The following is a 19269-nucleotide window of genomic DNA, read 5'->3' as shown; positions in this document are numbered from 1 at the left end:
GTGCTCTGCATGCACTCCTATTGTCAACGCCCAGCTCCTACAGAGCAGCACCCTAGCTGTGATACCGCATACGTCGGCGCTCCATAATCCAGTGTTCTCCAGCGGCTTGTTGACGCGGTCTCTCCCCCCCCCCCCCCCACCCCCCCCCCCCCCCCCAGGAGCCCTGCATCGAGGAGCACTGCCACGACAGCTGGTTCCCGGGCACCAGCCTCCTGTCCAACCTGCACCACGTCATCAACTTCGTCAGGGTCCGGGTCCCCGAGACCGCCTCCGAGGTCAAGAGGGAGCCCCCGCCCAGTACGAGTACCGAGGCGACCTCCTTTGGTCCGGTAAGGAGGCTGGGCTGGCTTGTTAATGACGCTACTCCCTTCGTTAAGGAGGCTAGGCTGGCTTGTTAATGAAGCTCCTTCCTTTAGTAAGGAGGCTAGGCTGGCTTGTTAGTAGGGCCATCTCCTCTGGTCCGGTAAGGAGGCTGGCTTTTTAGTGAAGCTGCTTCCTTTTGTCCGGGAAGGAGACTAAGCTGGCTTATTAGTGAAGTTGCTTCCTTTGGTAAGGAGGCTCACTTGTTAGTGAAGCGACCTCCTTTGGTCCAGTTAAGGACGTTAGACTGGCTTGTTAATGATGCTGCTTCCTTCGTTAAGGAGGCTAGGCTGGCTTGTTCATGATGCTGCTTCCTTCGTTAAGAAGGCTCACTTGTTATTCAAGCTACCTCCTTAGTTAAGGAGACTAGGCTGGCTTGTTAGTGAAGCTACTTCCTTCGGTCCGGAGAAGGAGACTGGCTGGGTGAGCTCGTTAAGGAAGCTTCTGGACTACCGTGACGCACTTTTAGAAAAGTGGGTTTTTAATATGGGGCACAACAATTCTTTCGGTTTAAACGTGTGGCTGGCTTGTGCCCTCCACTTGTCTGGTTGTACTGCTGAGCTGTGCACAGTCATGGCTTCCCTCGTCTCTGAGGTTCCTTTAACCATTAACACCCAAGGTAGTTCCATAGCCACCCTCACCGGATGTAAACATTTTAATAACATTCCTAGTTTATTCATTTCATTCCTCGGCTCTGGGCAGATTGCAATATTGCTCCGCAGCCTATTATGGTTGCTGGTCCCGTCATGCTAATCATCTCATCTCATTCCTGGTTGTGTTGTGTTTGTTCCACGCCGCTGTCCTTGCGCTGCAGGCCTCCCGGCGTCTCTCGGGGAACTGGCGAGAGGTAGCTGTTTGCATCCCTGTCTGCGAGGCGTCCCCGAAGCCTTTTGATTTAACGAGACCGCATGTCTCCCTGACAGCATAACACTGTGTTATGTTGTTTATGCGCGTGGGTTTTATTGTGCATCGCGTTTCCCTCGTTTCGTTTTCATTTTCTCATTGTGTGTGTGTGTGTGTGTGTGTGTGTGTGTGTGTGTGTGTGTGTGTGTGTGTGTGTGTGTGTGTGTGTGTGTGTGTGTGTGTGTGTGTGTGTGTGTGTGTGTGTGTGTGTGTGTGTGTGTGTGTGTGTGTGTTAGAACGACCGAAGCAGCAGTCCACGCACATGCACTCATTCACACACCAAGGACATACATGCATCCTGCTTGTGTGTGCGCTAGAATTCCATTCACACAGCAAGCACATACGTGTGTGTGTGTGTGTGTGCCTTGCTGTGTACGAGGCCGGTGAAGCGTGGGCCCCTCGTCTTCTCGAGGGCTGAGACTAATTACGTGTGTAACGCAGCGCTCGGTAAATGCTTTTTAACCGCATGTCGGCGTGATGGATGTCGCTGTGACCGGCCCGTATGATGTATGTATATTTAACGGGCTCCCGCCCTGGCTTCCTGTCAGCCGGGGTCACGGCAACACCTCCACTCAATCCACCTGCTTCTGCATCCCCGTGATTACACGTTTCCCTCCGCTGGGGGAAGGTAAACACTCCTCTACTCCGAGGGGAGCTTCCTGAACTCGACGCATCAGCAATTATATGTTATAATTTGTCTGCCAAAACGTGACGACGAGGGGCGTGTGGTTTCCATCGGGCTGCTCACCCGGCGATTTGAATGTTTTTAAACGGTTTGAAATGTCTGTGTGCCGTGTGAACGTGTTAAGCGTATTTATTTATTAAAACGTTTTCTGCAGGGTCATGCAAAAAATGTTTTTTTGCATGCGACTCTTCCGAGTGTGGAGGGCTTCGGTTTCTGCTGCTGGGGACCCTATGAGCTCCCTCCTGTGTGTCTAACGGAGCGGCTCTCTCTGTCTCTGTCTCTGTCTCTGTCTCTGTCTCTGTCTCTGTCTCCTTCTGTCTCTCTCTCTCTCTGTCCCTCTCCTCGTCTCTCTCTCTGTCCCTCTCCTCGTCTCTCTCTCTCTGTCCCTCTCCTGCCCTCTCTCTCTCTGTCCCCTCTGTGGTTTCAGAACCTCCGCGAGGCGCAGGTCTTCAGCCTGGTGGCCGAGCGCCGCAGGAAGTTCCAGGAGATCATCAACCGCAGCAGCACGGAGGCCAGCGCCCAGGTGGTGCGGCCCAAGAGCTCCTCCACTCGCTGGGTCCCGCCGGGCACGCCGCCCCAGCTGGTGACGGAGATCCTGGAGGTGCGCGAGAGCATGCTGTCGCTGCTCATCAAGCTGCACCAGAAGCTGTCGGCCAAGCAGAACTCGCTGCCCGCCGGTTGGCTGGAGGAGGCGGCGGCGGCCAAGGCGGCGGCGGCGGAGGCGGCGGCGGGGGGGGGGCCCGCGGACGCCGGGCGCCACACCCACGGCGACGGCATCACCGCCATCGAGCGCATCCTGACCAAGGCGGCCGGATACAGCCGCCACAGCCAGCGCAGCATCCAGGAGATCTGTGGGAAGGTGTGCCCCCCCGTGCCCCCCAAGAAGAGCAGCCCCGCAGACAAGAAGACCCTGGATAAGGAGGAGAGGTACGGAGACATGCCGATAGATGCCTCAACGTGTGTGTGTTACTAAGTATACAGTGTATACACTAACGTCAAGAACATGGAAATAGTGGAGAGATATGGCTAAATGTATAATGTAAACCTTAAAATATATTATTTAATAAAAGTGTGGTGCCTTTGGATAGATAAAAAGTTGAATCCCAAAGGTAATAGTTTTGAAGTAGCCAAGTATCAAACGGTAAGATGGAAGGCGAGATAAACGGGGGACAAACTACACAGACAAAAGCAATCCCAAGATAATATTTGGCGGACACTATTTATCCAAAGAGTCTCAGACTACCGTGAGCGCATACGTTCCATAGCATCGGCGAGGAATCGAGCCCCTAACCCTGGCCATGTCTCAACGTCGTGCTCTACCCATTGGGCTAAACGGCACCAACGTACTCGCCCCACCCTTTGGGTGTCACGCACTCAGGATTCGTCCCACGGAGCACATTCACATCCCATTACAATCTCTTTGATTTTCAGTCCCCTACCCCCTCCCTCCCTCCTTCCCTCTCCTGCACCCCCCTCCCTCCTCCCTCCCTCCCTCCCTCCCTCCCTCCCTCCCTCTCCCCGCGGTCTCGTGTAATGATGATGGAACGGGCCATAACCAGCTCATAACGACCGGGTCTCTGACGCGACTCGACCCGACCCTGGAGACGGGAAGAAAAAAAAAAAAAAAAACGGGGTAGCGACTCTCTCTCCCTTCTCTCACAAGGACTGTGGCCGTCGTCAAGGCGACGGCGGCGGCTAGGCTATGCGGCGGCGGCGGAGGCGTGAAGCCGCCGCGGCGCCGGGGGCGGGCCCATCCCTCAGGCTGCTTGTCGGCGGCCCTGGAGCTGTCAGCGCGGCGCGCTGGGCCGCGGCGTCCCTGTCAGCGCTTGTTTATGTCCTCTTATTAGGGGACTCAATTTACAGTCCGCCCCACGCCCCGCCGGGCCCCCACCCACCACCACCACCACCACCACCACCACCGCGTAGCGCCGCGTTAGCCCGGTCATTAACCCCTCGCGGCCCGCCTGACACCAGCACACGGCCAGGCGGAGCAGAGAGAGAAAAAGAATCCTAATAGCCCCACGGAAGGTTAATTGTGTCGGCGGAGCGCTGGCACTGCCGCTGCCGCTGGTTAATGCTCTCTGCCCGGGCTAAGAGCTCCTCGTGTTCACCGCTTGATGCCCGAAAGACGACGCGCGCTGTTTTAGAACCCTGTTTCCATGGCGACGCATTAGCAACCAGGGTACGGTCGATTTGGTTAGCGTCGGACTTGAAAGCTTTTTATGAAGGGGACGCTCGGGAAATGTATTCGGAATTAAGTCGTGAGCGCTTGGTTGTGCGTTGGTAAACAACGTTGGGTTGTGTTCTCTCTCTGGTCTTCCAGGCGTACGAGGGCCCGGGAACGGCAGCAGAAGCTGCTGGCCGAGTTCGCCTCCAGGCAGAAGAGCTTCATGGAGACCGCCATGGACGTCGGTAAGGGCAGACGGGTGTTGTTTTACACCTCGTCCTCTCCGTTTAATGGCAGGGTTTTACACTCACTTACACCCTCATCCGCTCTCTACACTTCAGCAAGGTCACAGGCTTTTCCCGTCCAAGGGGACATCAATGCTGTGCGATTTTTGCATGCGGTCATTGAAGCAGGACATCCACAGTAAATAGTGTTTTAATTGTATTAATGGACATTCATTTACAATACTACTCCTGGCCCTGGAAACCGAAAAATCGTCAATCAATGGATCATGTATTGCATGTCCTTTTAACGGCTTCCTCTGCCATTTCCCATCAAAAACCTCTCAGCCAGGCTCCGTATTCAGTCTGAAGCCAAGCCTGATGGCTCGTAGAGAGGCATAGTATGGTGTTAGCGTCCTTGGTGTCTGTAGTGGCACATTAGTTTGATAGCTTTTTAGTTGCACCTTATTGTATAAAAATAAACATAGGGACACCTTGGTGGGTGTTTATACTCTCGTTTATTACATTTTGTGTCACGCGTTAAACTTTGACAGTCCTTGAAGTACAGCTGCTCTGGCTTGGTGTCAGTAAAGCAAAGTGACTCCGCCCCCCCCCCCCCCCCCCTGGGGGCCAGTTAGGAGGGGGGGGTCACCCAGGATCAGGGCACTAACGGTGTGTCGGACTCCAGGGTCCGCCCTGGCACGGCGTGGTTAGTGGGAGAAAGATGGCCGCCGTGATGCAACTCGTCGATCAGTGGGGGGGGGGTCCACAATAGCGCCCCCCTCTGGCTCCCTGCCGCCGTCTCTGCGTCACCTTCGGCTCCGTTTCGGGGATAATGAAGCCCGTTTCGGCACAGACGCAAAATACAGTTTTTCATTTTAGACGTTAGCCCGATACGAAGCGAGGGGGAAAATACAGCCCCGCTACTATGGTGTGTTTGCTCCGTTAAAACAATATGACTCTGTTTCTACTTTGGGTCGGACGACGCTAAGTTTGAGCTGAATTCGGTGTCTGTGTGCTTTGGGTTCACCGGGACACGACGGTGCGTATTCGAGCCAAAGGGGTCGGGAGTTCAGCTGGCGATTGTCAGACACTCTTGTGTCCTAAAGGCAGGAGCATTTCTAACTATAACACCGTTTCCGTCTCCCTCTTGCGCTTCCTTTATTCTGGTACTATACTGTGAGTGTTCCTGTTGACTTTGACCCACATACACCCCTTTAAACCAGTTTAACTCGTTCACACATCTTGCAAGAATAAGGCCGAGCCTGGGGTCTGCTCTGCGGCCCATCTGCGTTCATTTCACGGGACGAATTAAAGGTCAGTCCCGGAGAGAAATGTTGGCACAATCATCTGTTCAAACATCCATCTCGGTGTAGCTCGTGGCTACATAGCTCCCCACACTGTGGACCGAGTAAAGGCCAACGCATGACGTTATGTAGAGGAACGGAAGGACGCTTGTGGCGTGCACCCTTCATCATCCTCCTCCTCATCATCACCGCGTCCATCGTGTAGTGTTGTTATTCACCAGACCGGAATCGGACCTGTGACATGTCTGTATTGATGATGGTTGTGAAATGCTCTTCCAGGTAATATGTATATTGAATCCATGTCACCGTTTGACGTCGCCAATGAACCAGTACGTTTTAAAGGGTCCCAAGCCATCCCAGAAAATACGATTGATCGTATTGACATTTCTCGACGTGCAATAATCACCATTCAGAAGGCGGGCGAATGCCGCCCTTGTTCCTCACCTTGTGTGCGTGCGGTTGTGAAAACGTGCGCTAGTGATGTGGGAAGGAGGGAGTGGGGGTGTGTGTGTGTGTGTGTGTGGGGGGGGGGGGGCAGGACCTCCCGAGGCTGAAGTTGACAACTGACGTAAACAAGTTTTCACTCCGCCTCCCCCCCCGAACCAGGCGACCTCTCCTGAGAACCCGGTCCTCAGACGAAAGCAGTAAATCAATTTCAAACACGTCTTGACATTTCACCACATTTACGGTTTTAAATTGAACACGCTCCTTAACATTTAAAGCTAATTCCACAGTAGTAATTAATCTCTCTCGTGCCGTGTCCCAGACTGTATCCCTCGGTCCACTGCTCCCGTGCACCTGTCTCTGCAACAATAATCCGACCTGATATTCTCCACTCTCTCCCTTATGTTGCCCAGTAAGGTGATTCACCCTGATCCCACCAGCTGGTTCTGGGTCTAGATGTTTAACTTTAATGTCAAAACGAACCCGGTGTGTGCAATAGTTACCCATCTCCTTCCATCCCGTTATACAGCCGAGGCAGACGCTTGCATGTGCCGAAGCCCACCTGGGGTGGATGCTCCGGAGCTCCGGGTTATTAATAACGGCGTCTTGATTTAGAGGGTGTCAGTGTGGCTTCAACAGAGCGCGATGTCGACCTAGATCAGGAGTGTACTACGAACGACCTCCCGCGACCCCACTCTCTCCCCAGTCTGGCTCAGACGCAAACATTTCACGATTCATTACTCTGCGATGAGTTCATCCACGGCCATCTCGATTGTTTGGCCTGGCGTGATTTTCTCTTCTGTGTACGCCTATTCAGGCAGAACAGGGGTTCGGGGCTTTGACTCGTCCCAGCAACAAGGTTATGGTTCAGCACCCCGACGTCCGCAGTAGACATCATGAGCTTAAAAGTGACATGTTGTACCACCAGGTTTGAGTGTGATTAGCCGTTGCAAGCCGTTTTGAAAATCTGCCTCTTCTGACATCAGAAGTGTGCGTGTCCACCTTGCCTAGCCAGTGGACTGCAGCAAACGTTGCTCATCTATTTGTCATACATACTGTAATGGCTTATAATGGCTAATCTGCTTGTAATGGCTGATCACACTCACACCTGGCTGGTGGCACAAGATGTCACCTTTAGCTCGAGTGAGACGCCCAGCCCCTTCCTGACGTTGTGACGGTCCGCTCTCCAGAATCCCCAGACGGCGAGGCGGCCATGGACCTGGGGCTGACGGAGCTGATGGACTCGGAGGTCCTCTACGACTGTGTCATCTGCGGCCAGAGCGGCCCGTCCACAGAAGACCGGCCCACCGGCCTGGTGGTGCTGCTACAGGCCTCCTCAGGTACCCTCCTCCTCCTCCTCCTCCCACTCCATTTTGAGACTGTCGAAATCGCACTGCAAAATACTGAGCTGTTGTTGTTGTTGTTGTCGTTGCACTTGGTTTGTAACACAAGCACGAACAAACAGTATAACAGCGGGCGTATATATATCCTGGAGCTCTTGTTGAAGCTGGCTGGGACCGTACTGGAGATCTCTTTTTAAACGCATGTTAGCTGTTGTTTTCATCTGGTCGTTTATCATCCATGGTGATCCCTGCTCGCCTGCACACCGCCTGGGGTTAAGAGGTAATTTCTATGCTATCGTCTTGGACGCACAGGGGCATCATTCTCCGTCATGAAAATAAATAGTCCTGTTGTATAAGTAATTAGTCACATGGTAATGTGGCCTTCACAGATCTCTCCGTCCTCAAGGTCAAACAAACACACGGACGTTGCTGTCCCAGGGAACCTAGCTAGCTGGGAGAACGTAACCGTTTAGAAGAGTTGTGATCATCATTGAGGGCCCGTGACATTACAACACAATAACAACAGCCACCTGTCCCGCCCCCTTCTTGGCTGCTGGTGACAAGACATGTCCATCATGCCCATCCACAAACAAGACATGCCCATCCTGTCCGGCCGTACACCGTGACAGAGATTGCATAACATCCGTCAGCTGTGGTCTGAGAGTGATCAATCTTCATTTATGAACTGCTGGTTAACGGCGTCCGAGGCGTCGAGCACACAGCGCTGACAACATGACGTATGGTGCGACTCTGCCGTCCCCGTCCCTGGCTGTTGTACGCGCGTCAAGCTCATTATGCGGTATCTCAAAGATGTCTAATGTTGCCGTCGGTGGAGAATCGCTGTGAAACTCGCCTTATACTAGATAAAACGTTACTATTTGGTTTTTTTGTAGTTATTGTTAATGTCCCATGCGGCTGTGTTCATTTTGAATCCGAGAGCACTGTTGAACTCATGATGTGATTTCATTGTTAAAAATGTATACCGATCAGTATCCTGAGTTTGTTGGATATATGTTTCGGTATGAATTAGGGGTTAGTGTTGTGGTTGATGGTCCCTCTGTGCTGGGGTGTGGTCCAGTGTTGTTGTAGTTGATGATTCCAGTGTTGTTGTAGTGGTGGTTGATGATTCCAGTGTTGTTGTAGTGGTGGTTGATGATTCCAGTGTTGTTGTAGTGGTGGTTGATGATTCCAGTGTTTTGTTCCAATGTTGTGGTGGTTGGTGATTCCAGTGTTGTGTTACAATGTTGTGGTGGTTGGTGATTCCAGTGTTGTGTTACAATTAGGGCATTTCGTAGACGCTTTTATCCAAAGCGACAGCCAGCTCGTCCGTGTTAAGTCAGTTAAGTGTCTTGCTCAGGGCACATCAACACTCGCTAGGAGGAGCTGGGGTTCGAACTACCAACCTTTCGGTTACAAGACAACTGCTCTACCTCCTGAGCTAAGCCAATGTTGTTCTGGTGGTTGATGACTCCAGTGTTGTTGTGTTGGTTGATGATTGCAGTGTAAGGTTTCAGTGTTGTTGTGGTTGTTGATTCCAGTGTTGTTGTTGTTGACTCCACTGTTGTGTTCCAGTGTTGGGCCACCGCTGTAAAACGGGCGAGGCCAAGAAGCTGCCGACGAGCGACGAGGAGCACATCTACGCGGCGGACACGTGCGGCGTTGCGCACGACCTTCGCCTGTCGCTGATGCAGCGCTTCTTCAGAGAGGTGACCTCCCCTTTAACCACCGTGTCAGGGGGGGGGGGGCGGCGGGGGGGCAGCGGGGAATGGGTTTAATTGTCTGTAGACTTTCAATTCGCTTTTCTTCTTCTGTTTGCTTGTACAATTTTTTAGTGTAAAGTGACTTTACACCCATCCCCTAAAAAAAAGAACCAGAGGCGAACCACTATAGCTCTCACTTTTAAAGTCACAAATGAGATAAGTTACTGGGGGGAAAAAAACAAAAAGAGGGGCCTGAAATCTGTGGTAGGATCTGGTCTTGGCAGGCCCTGCGTTAAAGTAATGCTCCTGTCAAGGTGAGTATTTCAGGTGTGTTCCCCTCCAGCAAGAGAGACCTCAACCGATGTCCGTGTCACCTGCCAGGTGGGGGGGGGGGGGGGGGCACTCGGCCCCTCTGAAGGACTAATCCCCCGTTTTATTCCACCGTCTGTGTTTGACATTGGACATCTAGAACGATTTCTGCTCAATCGTGGTCTCTATGTGGTCCAGATGTTTTCAAATGTTATCCGGTGCATAGAGACAGTTCCCATGACAAAGTCTGCCTCTATCTGCCAATATCCCTTCTAATCGTCCAGTGCATGTCTAGTCATAGCATTGTGGAGGAGTTCATGTTCTCCTACTGTGTGTGTATATATTCATTCTCCCTAATTTGACTCTAGTGTCCTTCCAGGGAGGCTTTGGTTCGCAGGCCGAATATCTGACCGGTATGTGTGTGTGTGTGTGCGTCCACTTGTGTGTTCCCCCAGAGCTCGTGTCTGCAGTCGGTCTCCATCGGCTGGGACGGGGGCGTCTACGTCCAGACCTGCGGCCACACGCTGCACATCGACTGCCACAAGTCCTACATGGAGTCCCTCCGGGTGAGCACTGAGCTCCCTCTCCCTCTCCGCGTCACCCGCGCGGGCCGCTCACTTGTTGTTCAGCGGTTTACCTCCGATGTTGAGATAAGATAAGAGCTTTATTTCATCCCATACACGAGAATTCCACTTGTCACAGCAGCCCATGGGATATAAAAGCTGCAATAATAAAAGAAAAGTTATAGCATGTCCAGCATGCATACATAAAACGTCACAGTGATTACAAATTAGTTGCCGAAGGGGCTTTTAGTTCCAAGGATAAAGTCATGAGCGTCTTCTCTGTGTTCTGGCTCGGAAGCATCCATGTGAAATAGGAAAAGAAATACTCTTACTCGAGGTTGAATTAAAAGCCCCAAGGTGGGTTACTGAAAACAAGTGCTATTAAACCATAACACAAAGCAACCAAGGATGGTACAAGCCCTGTTTTTATTGGGTCCCAGCGGTACTAGACTAGTGTAGCCCTTATTAGATTCACATCCCAGTATGCAGATTACCCTGTTGGTTGGAAGTGAGTCCCGCTCCCTTTCAATCCCTCTAGTCCCCCCCCCCCCCCGTTCCCTTGTGTTTTATACAGACCTTGAACCGTGGTTTTTCTTAGTTTCGTCGTGTCTGTTTCTCAAGAAACGACTCCCCTCCTGTATCCTTGGTTTTATACAGATCGTGAACCGTGTCTTCTCTTTGTTCCGTTGTGTGTGTGTGTGCGTGTGTTCGTGTGTGTTCCTCCAGAACGACCAGGTCCTGCAGGGCTTCTCCGTGGACAAGGGGGAGTTCACCTGCCCGCTGTGCCGGCAGTTTGCCAACAGCGTGATCCCCTGCCGCCCGGGGCCGGGCCTGGAGGCCGGGGCCTGGCACTGCCCCAGCAACAAGAAGCCCTCGGTCCTGGTGAAGGAGGTGGAGGACCTGCAGGGGCTGATGGCCCCCTTCCCGGTGAGGACGCTGCCTCCCTCTGTCACTGGGGTCAGCTGGGTCCCTGTTGTTTTAGCTAGTCTGTTCTGCGGTGGACAAGGGGCTTTGTGGTTCATCATTCAGGTCTAGACGGGAGAAGCGTATAGATATAGGCCTATATATTTGGTTATGGTTTTGGTTACATTTCTTTTTCTTTATCCCAGATGACCACTAATTTAGAATTGTAATAATAAAAAAAATAAGTTGCTTCAATGCAGGTGTTCAGGTAGGCAACCCCCCCAGAATAGAAGTGTTTAAATGAGTGTTCTCAAATATACTTGCACCCCATTTATTTTAAAAATGTATTAGAGCAATATCAGTTGAAGGCTTCATCAGCATTTTATATAAGTCCCCTGTGTTTATATATGTCCCAACTTAACTCCGCTGTGTCCCTGTGTGCATGTTTATGACTTCGAACCTCCTTTTAAAGAGCATTCATTCTGTGTTCGCTCAGACGGTGTCGAACCTGAGCAAAGAGATGGAGCTGGTCATCAAGGACATCAAGAACACCACCCAGAAGAAGTACATGGACTACGGCAAGAACCCGGGCTCCCCTGACAACGACTTCCTCTTCATGTACTCCGTGGCCAGGTGAGTCAGGGGGTCGACTGACACGTCAGAAGCACCAGGGCTGAAACAGGCCACAAACCGCATTATGACATCTAAGTCAGTCTGATTGGGTTAACTTGTTTAAATGTTTATGCATATTCAATAGATGACTTAAGTAACGGTGAGTTGCATGGTATAGTTGTGCCCACCTCTAACATGCAATACTATTCCGCAGACACTTTTACCCACAACGCCCTACAATGAATTCAGATGCAGGTCATTATGGGGCGTGTCCTTCTGAAAGAGGGCGTGTCCTTCTGATTGAGGGCGTGTCCCTCTGAGAAGTTGTATCCCTCGGAAAGAGGGCGTGTCCTTCTGAAAGAGGGCGTGTCCCTCTGAGAGAAGGCTTGTCTTGTAACCCGGGACCCCGAACTGCTCAGACTAGGTAGCTCCTCTACAGACAGACTGACTGACTGACTGACTGACTGACTGTATTCTTCTGGATCGTCTCCCAACGCCACTCGCCACCTGAATGAGGAAACACAGAACCTCAGAGGACCTTTCTCTCCAGTGTTTAAAGTTTTTGCCACTTTTTTTTGGGTTATTTTATTTTATCACCGTCGCGCTCGGCCCGCTGTGGCCGGGAGGGGGAACGTATTGAAATTCAATACTGCAGATGTTGCACAGTCTTTGTACCTACACTGGATGTATAGATTACTTGGCGTATTCTGAAAGTTGTGCAGGGGAGTGTGGAGGGTTTCTGATTGCCTTTATTCATACCTCTGATTATACGGCCGTACAGCGGGGCTCGAGGTGTTGCTGGAAAACTGCTCTTTCTAAAAGGCTTTAGCAGCTCAGTCAATTCAGGCTGCAGTAAAGTTGTATTGACTCTCGCACCTGCTCCCCCCCCCCCCTCCCCAGAGTCCTTTATTAGGCCTCACTATGGATTTATCACACACTTGCTGGAGCTTTACGGGACACTTTCTCTCTCATAGCGCACCTCTTCACAGCAGCGTTTGACAGCTGTCTCTCTGTGTCGGGGACAGCAGTGTAGGCCCTCTTGGGTGTAGGCCCACAGGTGTGTCCCTCATGTTGACCTGTCCCCCCGTGTAAGGGTGTAGGCCCAGAGCTTGGGGCAGCACGAGGCTGCCCGGGGGAACCAAACCCAGAACCTTTCGCCGGCTGGGAGTCGAACACCAGAGCAGCCACGAGCGTTATCCGTCCCGCACCGATAGACGTCTTGGTTTCTCATGTCCTTGGCTGCCCTTAACCCCTGCACCCTCTGCAACAGAGTGGCCCAGCCCGTCCCCTATCCCTCCTCCCCCTTGACCGTTTGACCCCCCCCCCCCCCCCCCCAAGAGCACCCTCGCCACCCCCTCCTCCTAGCATTCCCAGGTCTCCGGAGAGCGTCTGGGCGCTCGTTGGCTCTCTGAAGTTCGATGAACGGAGCAAATTGGCCGAGGAGTGGAAAATTCCTCGGTCACAGCGGCTCTCTTATCAGCCGCAGCCACACGGAGCGTCACAGTGCCGGCAGTATCTAATGTGAAATTGCTTTTTCTTCCTCCCTCGGAAACCTGAGGATTTGGACCCTCCCTCCCTCCCTCCCTCCCCTCCTCCCCCTTTCCTCCCTCTCTCCTCCCCCGGCCGGCAGCAGGATGAAAACAAGCGCGCCTTTTGTCTAATTTTAGCAGCACCTATCTGTGTACCCATCACTGTGTGTGTTCAGAGATTTGTGGCCAGGGAACGGGCCGGAGGGGGTGGGGGTAGGGGGTGAGATCTGGATACGCAGGGAGGAGAAGTTTTTCTTCACACCAGCTTGGTCAGAAGCCTTGAAAAGCTAGAAGGCTGCTAGACGGAGGCCGGCTGCACAACGGGCACATTTAGTGGTGCACAATTCATCATGTATTTGTGTTTCTGTCTGTGTGTCCGTGTGTGTTTCTGTCCGTGTGTGTGTGTGTGTGTGTGTGTGTGTTTCTATGTGTGGCACTTTGAGACTTCCTCGTACATGAAAAGTGCTATAGAAATATCTTTTGTGTGTGTGTGTGTGTGTGTGTGTGTGTGTGTGTGTGTGTGTGTGTGTGTGTGTGTGTGTGTGTGTGTGTGTGTGTGTGTGTGTGTGTGTGTGTGTGTGTGTGTGTGTGTGTCTAACCACTAACCTGCTGCTGCTGTGTCCTCCTGTCCTCAGGACCAACCTGGAGCTGGAGCTGGTTCACCGCGGCGGCCATCTTTGTTCTGGAGGGGCTAGTGGGGCCGCCAAGCGCTCCTGTCTCAGTGAGTCCCGACCCGCACAACCATCACATTAAACCATGTTACACCTACTACACATTAACATCACATTAAACCATGTTACACCTACTACACATTAACATCACATTAAACCATGTTATACTCACTACACATTAACATCACATTACAACCATGTTATACTCACTACACATTAACATCACATTAAACCATGTTACACCTACTACACATTAACATCACATTAAACCATGTTATACTCACTACACATTAACATCACATTAAACCATGTTATACTCACTACACATTAACATCACATTACAACCATGTTATACTCACTACACATTAACATCACATTAAACCATGTTATACTCACTACACATTAACATCACATTAAACCATGTTATACTCACTACACATTAACATCACATTAAACCATGTTACACCTACTACACATTAACATCACATTAAACCATGTTATACTCACTACACATTAACATCACATTACAACCATGTTATACTCACTACACATTAACATCACATTACAACCATGTTACACTAACTACACATGTAACATCACATTACAACCATGTTATACTCACTACACATTAACATCACATTACAACCATGTTATACTCACTACACATTAACATCACATTACAACCATGTTATACTCACTACACATTAACATCACATTAAACCATGTTATACTCACTACACATTAACATCACATTACAACCATGTTATACTAACTACACAGGTAACATCACATTACAACCATGTTATACTAACTACACAGGTAACATCACATTACAACCATGTTATACTAACTACACATGTAACATCACATTACAACCATGTTATACTAACTACACATGTAACATCACATTACAACCATGTTATACTAACTACACATGTAACATCACATTACAACCATGTTATACTAACTACACATGTAACATCACATTACACCTGTGTTACAATAACTACACATGTAACATCACATTACAACCATTTTATACTAACTACACATGTAACTATCACATTACAACCATGTTATACTAACTACACAGGTAACATCACATTACAACCATGTTATACTAACTACACATGTAACATCACATTACAACCATTTTATACTAACTACACATGTAACTATCACATTACAACATCTGTTATCCTAAATAACCATGCATCACCCAACCCCCACAGGGAATTATCTGTCATACTAACTACACATATAACCAGTGGGTTTGTTTAGGACAGTGGGTTGTGTGTGTGTTTTTATATATTAATGTATGTATATATGTGTGGGTGTGTATATGTGTGTGTATTTATAGTGGTATATGTATGTGGGTATACAGAAAACAAACAAGAGTAAATCCAATTGGTTATGAAATCCCAACTAAAACGTCCTTGACAAAGAGCTGTGTTTCTTAGCCCAGATGATTGATGTTGTGGGGGAAAGCAATAGGAGTCTTGCTGTGCTTCTGGCGGTGGCTGGCGTGCCTTAAAGCCATCACAGCAGAAACCAGCTTTCTCTTTGTGTTCGCTTCTCAAGGAGACACACTGAGACAGATTAAAAACAATCCAGTCTTAAGTAGCAAAATAGGCTTGGCTATTAATGATTTACTTACAGCGAAAAAACCCTGTGGCTATTTCTATTCAGAAATAATTTTGTACCATCTTTTAGTTTTTGGGACACTACAAGATTTCCTTCAGTGGTTCCTAGGTTCAAAGCTCTGCTTTGTTATCATACAGCCAGAAAAATACTAAAGGAAACAATTCATATTTTCTTAGAAAATGACGACAAGGGGAACTTTGTGTTTTTTTCTGGAGTAAGAGTTAAATAAACTGTCTAGTAGACAGGGCAGCAAAACGCAAACAAACGGTTGACCCGTTTTGCTAAATGGAGTTTATGTATGATATGAATACAATGTAGTGGTGGTTCACTGAATGCCAGGGCTACGGCCTGACTCGCAGTGTTCCGCCCCAGTGGGCCAACATGGCAACCGAGCCCAGCCCGCTCTACTCTCAGAGGAGAAATATGCAGCACGGCAATTTAAGTTAAATTGATGTAAGTGCGAATGTGCCCCCATACTCTTTAATTTGTCTGTTTAGCGATTAAATATTCAAAGTGATGGCTTCAACACTGAAACGTATTTTCAGTCGCTGGAGGAATTAAAAAGGGGGCCATTTAGCATCGTAGCGCGGCCATTTTCCCAGCCGCGCTAATGACACACACAGTGCTGATGGCCACATCTACCCGGTCGCACTTCATTAGCCCTCGCTCTCGCCGGCCAATGGGAGGGCCAGAACCGGGGTTCAACGCGTGTTTAGGAGAGGAGCAGCCTCCATACTGCTAGGCTCCCTAGGGGTCCTTAAGACCCCTCAGTGAGGTGACTCCTCATGGGACCAGGGTCGTTCGTCCATACCAGGGAACCAGGACTCTATTCTCTTGTGGAGCCGAGTTCATTATTATTATTATTGTAGATTTATTTTGCTGCTCTGGGTCTTCCTCCTTCCTCGTGTTCCTTCGGATCGTCTGTCTTATTTCCTGGGAGGTGACGATGCTTAAGTACCTGATGGTGTGGAGTAATTCATCTTATCAATCATGATGAGGACGTTGGCCACCTGTCGGTCACTGTCGGAACATGTGTCCGTGGATTCAGAGATACGAGTCGTCTACGACCCTCAAATCTCCCTCGACATGATTCCTTATTTTTTCCCTCTTCCTCCGAGGCGATATAAGGAATGGCCGTAGCTTGAGGCGAGAGGAAAAGGATACGTGAAGGCTATCATGGATCTAGCACCCGAGGTGGAAGCGTCCGACTTTGGTTCGGTGACCTGACGGAAGACTATTGGTCGACTGCTGTGTCACTCGGTGCCACTCTTTGCCAGTCTCCCCGCGGAGGAAATTAAATCCCTTTTGCGTTGACGCAATCATGACATCAGTTTAGTCTTTTGACCTCTACCTCGTGCTGTACCCGACTTCACCTGTGGAGGGCAGTGTTGCTCCAGAGATCGACTGCTCGCTCTGTCAATATTGGAGATTTGCCTAATACCAAGTGTTTTGCTGCATTATCACGTCATAACTCCCTGGGAAAAACACCATCACAGGGATGGTGATTATGGGTAGTTGGTTAGTGTTGCCTAGGTTAAACAGATGGTGTTTTTTGCTGGACGAATCTGGTTTGATAAAATGGTGTTATTTTCAAAGCTGGTTCTGTGTAATTTTTGTCTCGTACAATTGTGGATGGAATTGGATCAGAAACCCAACTAGGTTCCTTTTATTCCTTAAAGGGGCCATTTTTACGGGTGGTGCAATTCTAACTAGCATCTAACTAGATACTATTGATTTTCCGTCAACCGCAGTTTTCTTAGAAAGGCATATTTCACCATTTTCTAAGTATTTTTGAATCCGTACCAAGAATTCATCGACAAATGTCTGGTTGATTTAAACACACTGGTGTGTGTGTTTGTGTGTGTGTGTGTCCGGCTATTTATATGTGCACGTGTTTAAGGATGTGTGTGTGTGTGTGTGTGTGCGTGTCTGTGTGCATGTCCGTGTCCGTCTGTGTATTTCTATGTGCATGTTTCTGGATGTCTGTATGTATTTGTGTTTGTGCGTATGTACGTCTATTGATGTGTGTGTTTGTCTGTGTGCGTTCGCCCTCAACGTTCACAATGAGCATGTGTGACCACGGCAGAAGGCTGCCGGGGTCACACATGGGCCAGTCTGGTCGTGGCCTGGTTTCAAACCTCCAGCCTCTGTTTTGTAAGAAGGGTTAAAAGGAGTGGTCCTAACAGGTTCTCCCTTTGGGTTGTTGTTGTTGTTGTTGTTGTTGTTGTTCTAATGACGCTAACTTCGCGGTGTGTCTTCCTGTGTTGTAGACCAGCTGTTCCAGGTGTTGGCCACACACATGCGTCTGTACAGCATCGACTCTGCCTACAACCCCTGGACCCGACTCACTCAGGTCACCAAGAGCCAGCTAGAAGAGTAAGTACAGTACAGGATGTGCTCTACAGGATGTGCCCCCCCCCCCCCCCCCCCCGTGTGTGTGTGTGTGTGTGTGTGTGTGTGTGTGTGTGTGTCCATGTACACATACATGCACACCGACCGCCTGCTTGCACAGAAGCACGTAATGACAGTGCCACTTTGCCCCCCACTCTAAGAGCCCCCCCCCCCATGTCCCCAGAAAGCTTTTTTCCCGCCACACAAAGGCAGAGCTAAAAACACTGAGAAGGGGCTACGAGCGGTTGCCATAGATACCAATAATTGTCGCATCTGGCAAATCATGGGGTGCTCTGCCGAGAGTGAAACGACCCTGTCAAAATCACTGCTCCCCCCCCCCCCCCCCCACCACCACCACCACCACCACCCGCCTCCGCCATTACCACCCCCATCACATCCCTTCCTCCACCTCTATCACCACTAATCCCACCTCCTCATCCCCTCCTCCAACCCCACCACCAACCCCGACCTCATCCCCTCCTCCACCACCACCAGCACCCCCCCCACCAACACCACCCACCCAAACCGACCACCACCCCCAGGGCAGCCCAGCCTCCTCCCAGTCCTTTAGCCGGACACACTGTCTCAGAATAACCACAGCCACGTCTCAGAACCTCTGTGTGCATGTGTGCGTTTCCACAAATCACTAGGCACGGCAGCATTGCGTTTCCCTCAGCCCTGAGCTGTCCCGGGCGTAGCTAACCACTGACGCTTTGCCTTACTTGGGACAACAGCAGATCAGCGTTTAGCGCGACGCGCGTGTGCCTCCCACATAATGGTGGCGAGGACCGGGGTCTGTCTGCCATCAAAGGGCTCGGTCCAGCACACACCGCGCTCTACTCTCAGCGGGGCCGTTTGGCGTTTAAAAATACCTCGTTAAGGACTCTGGAACCGTGGCAGGCAGCCGCGGGCGCCAGCCGAGACTGTTTAAGTAGGACAGCCATTTAACCTCACACACGCACACGCGCACGCACGCAAACCCATCCACGCACTCTGCCTTGTTCTATATCTCTGAACAATGCAGGTCCGTATATCAGTACTCTTTTTATTTATTTTTTTTGTGACGCACCGAACCTAGTCGAGACTAGGTTCCAGCTGCGCGTCTGTGTGCGAGTGTGTGTGTTTGTTTTTCATGTTGGCAGTAGGCTTTGAATCAGAAGGGCCATTTAGCGTTTTGTTACGGTTCTACTTTATGTCCTCCGCGAGCACTGTGGCGTTGGGAGGCAGAGTGGCTGGAAATGGAAGCATTATTCCTTAAGTGCACTCGTTCTCGTTCCCCATCCCTGGAGGGCTCTAAGAGTACGGCCGGGGCTCAAGGTTGTCAATAGGAACGCTTTTATTTTTTTTCTTTCCGTCTGTCTTTACACAAATACAACAATAACGGCGGTGCGTGACTGCATTAAGGAAAATACGTGCGTGTGTGTGTGTGTGGGGGGGGGGGGGGCTGAGGAAATTGACCTCGTCCCTTTCCCCTGGCTGCAGAAAGGCATCTCTTTGTTTTAAGCGATTCACGTGAG

At 50.4% G+C, this 19269-nt stretch overlaps 1 protein-coding gene across 1 annotated transcript in view; it reads left to right on the top strand.

Moving 5' to 3' along the window:
• ubr3 (ubiquitin protein ligase E3 component n-recognin 3) overlaps positions 1-19269 on the top strand; it is a 44837-nt gene that overhangs the window by 13689 nt on the left and 11879 nt on the right. The window contains 10 exon segments of the mRNA XM_060040691.1: positions 159-329; positions 2376-2875; positions 4272-4360; positions 7278-7427; positions 9003-9136; positions 9895-10005; positions 10729-10929; positions 11402-11538; positions 13682-13767; positions 17632-17737. Coding sequence (XP_059896674.1) covers positions 159-329; positions 2376-2875; positions 4272-4360; positions 7278-7427; positions 9003-9136; positions 9895-10005; positions 10729-10929; positions 11402-11538; positions 13682-13767; positions 17632-17737 — 1685 coding nt within the window.

Source organism: Gadus macrocephalus, chromosome 20, assembly GCF_031168955.1.
Source record: "Gadus macrocephalus chromosome 20, ASM3116895v1".
NCBI lineage: Eukaryota > Metazoa > Chordata > Actinopteri > Gadiformes > Gadidae > Gadus > Gadus macrocephalus.
The sequence above is the reverse complement of the archived record's forward strand: the minus strand, read 5'-3'. Positions and strand labels throughout refer to the sequence as shown.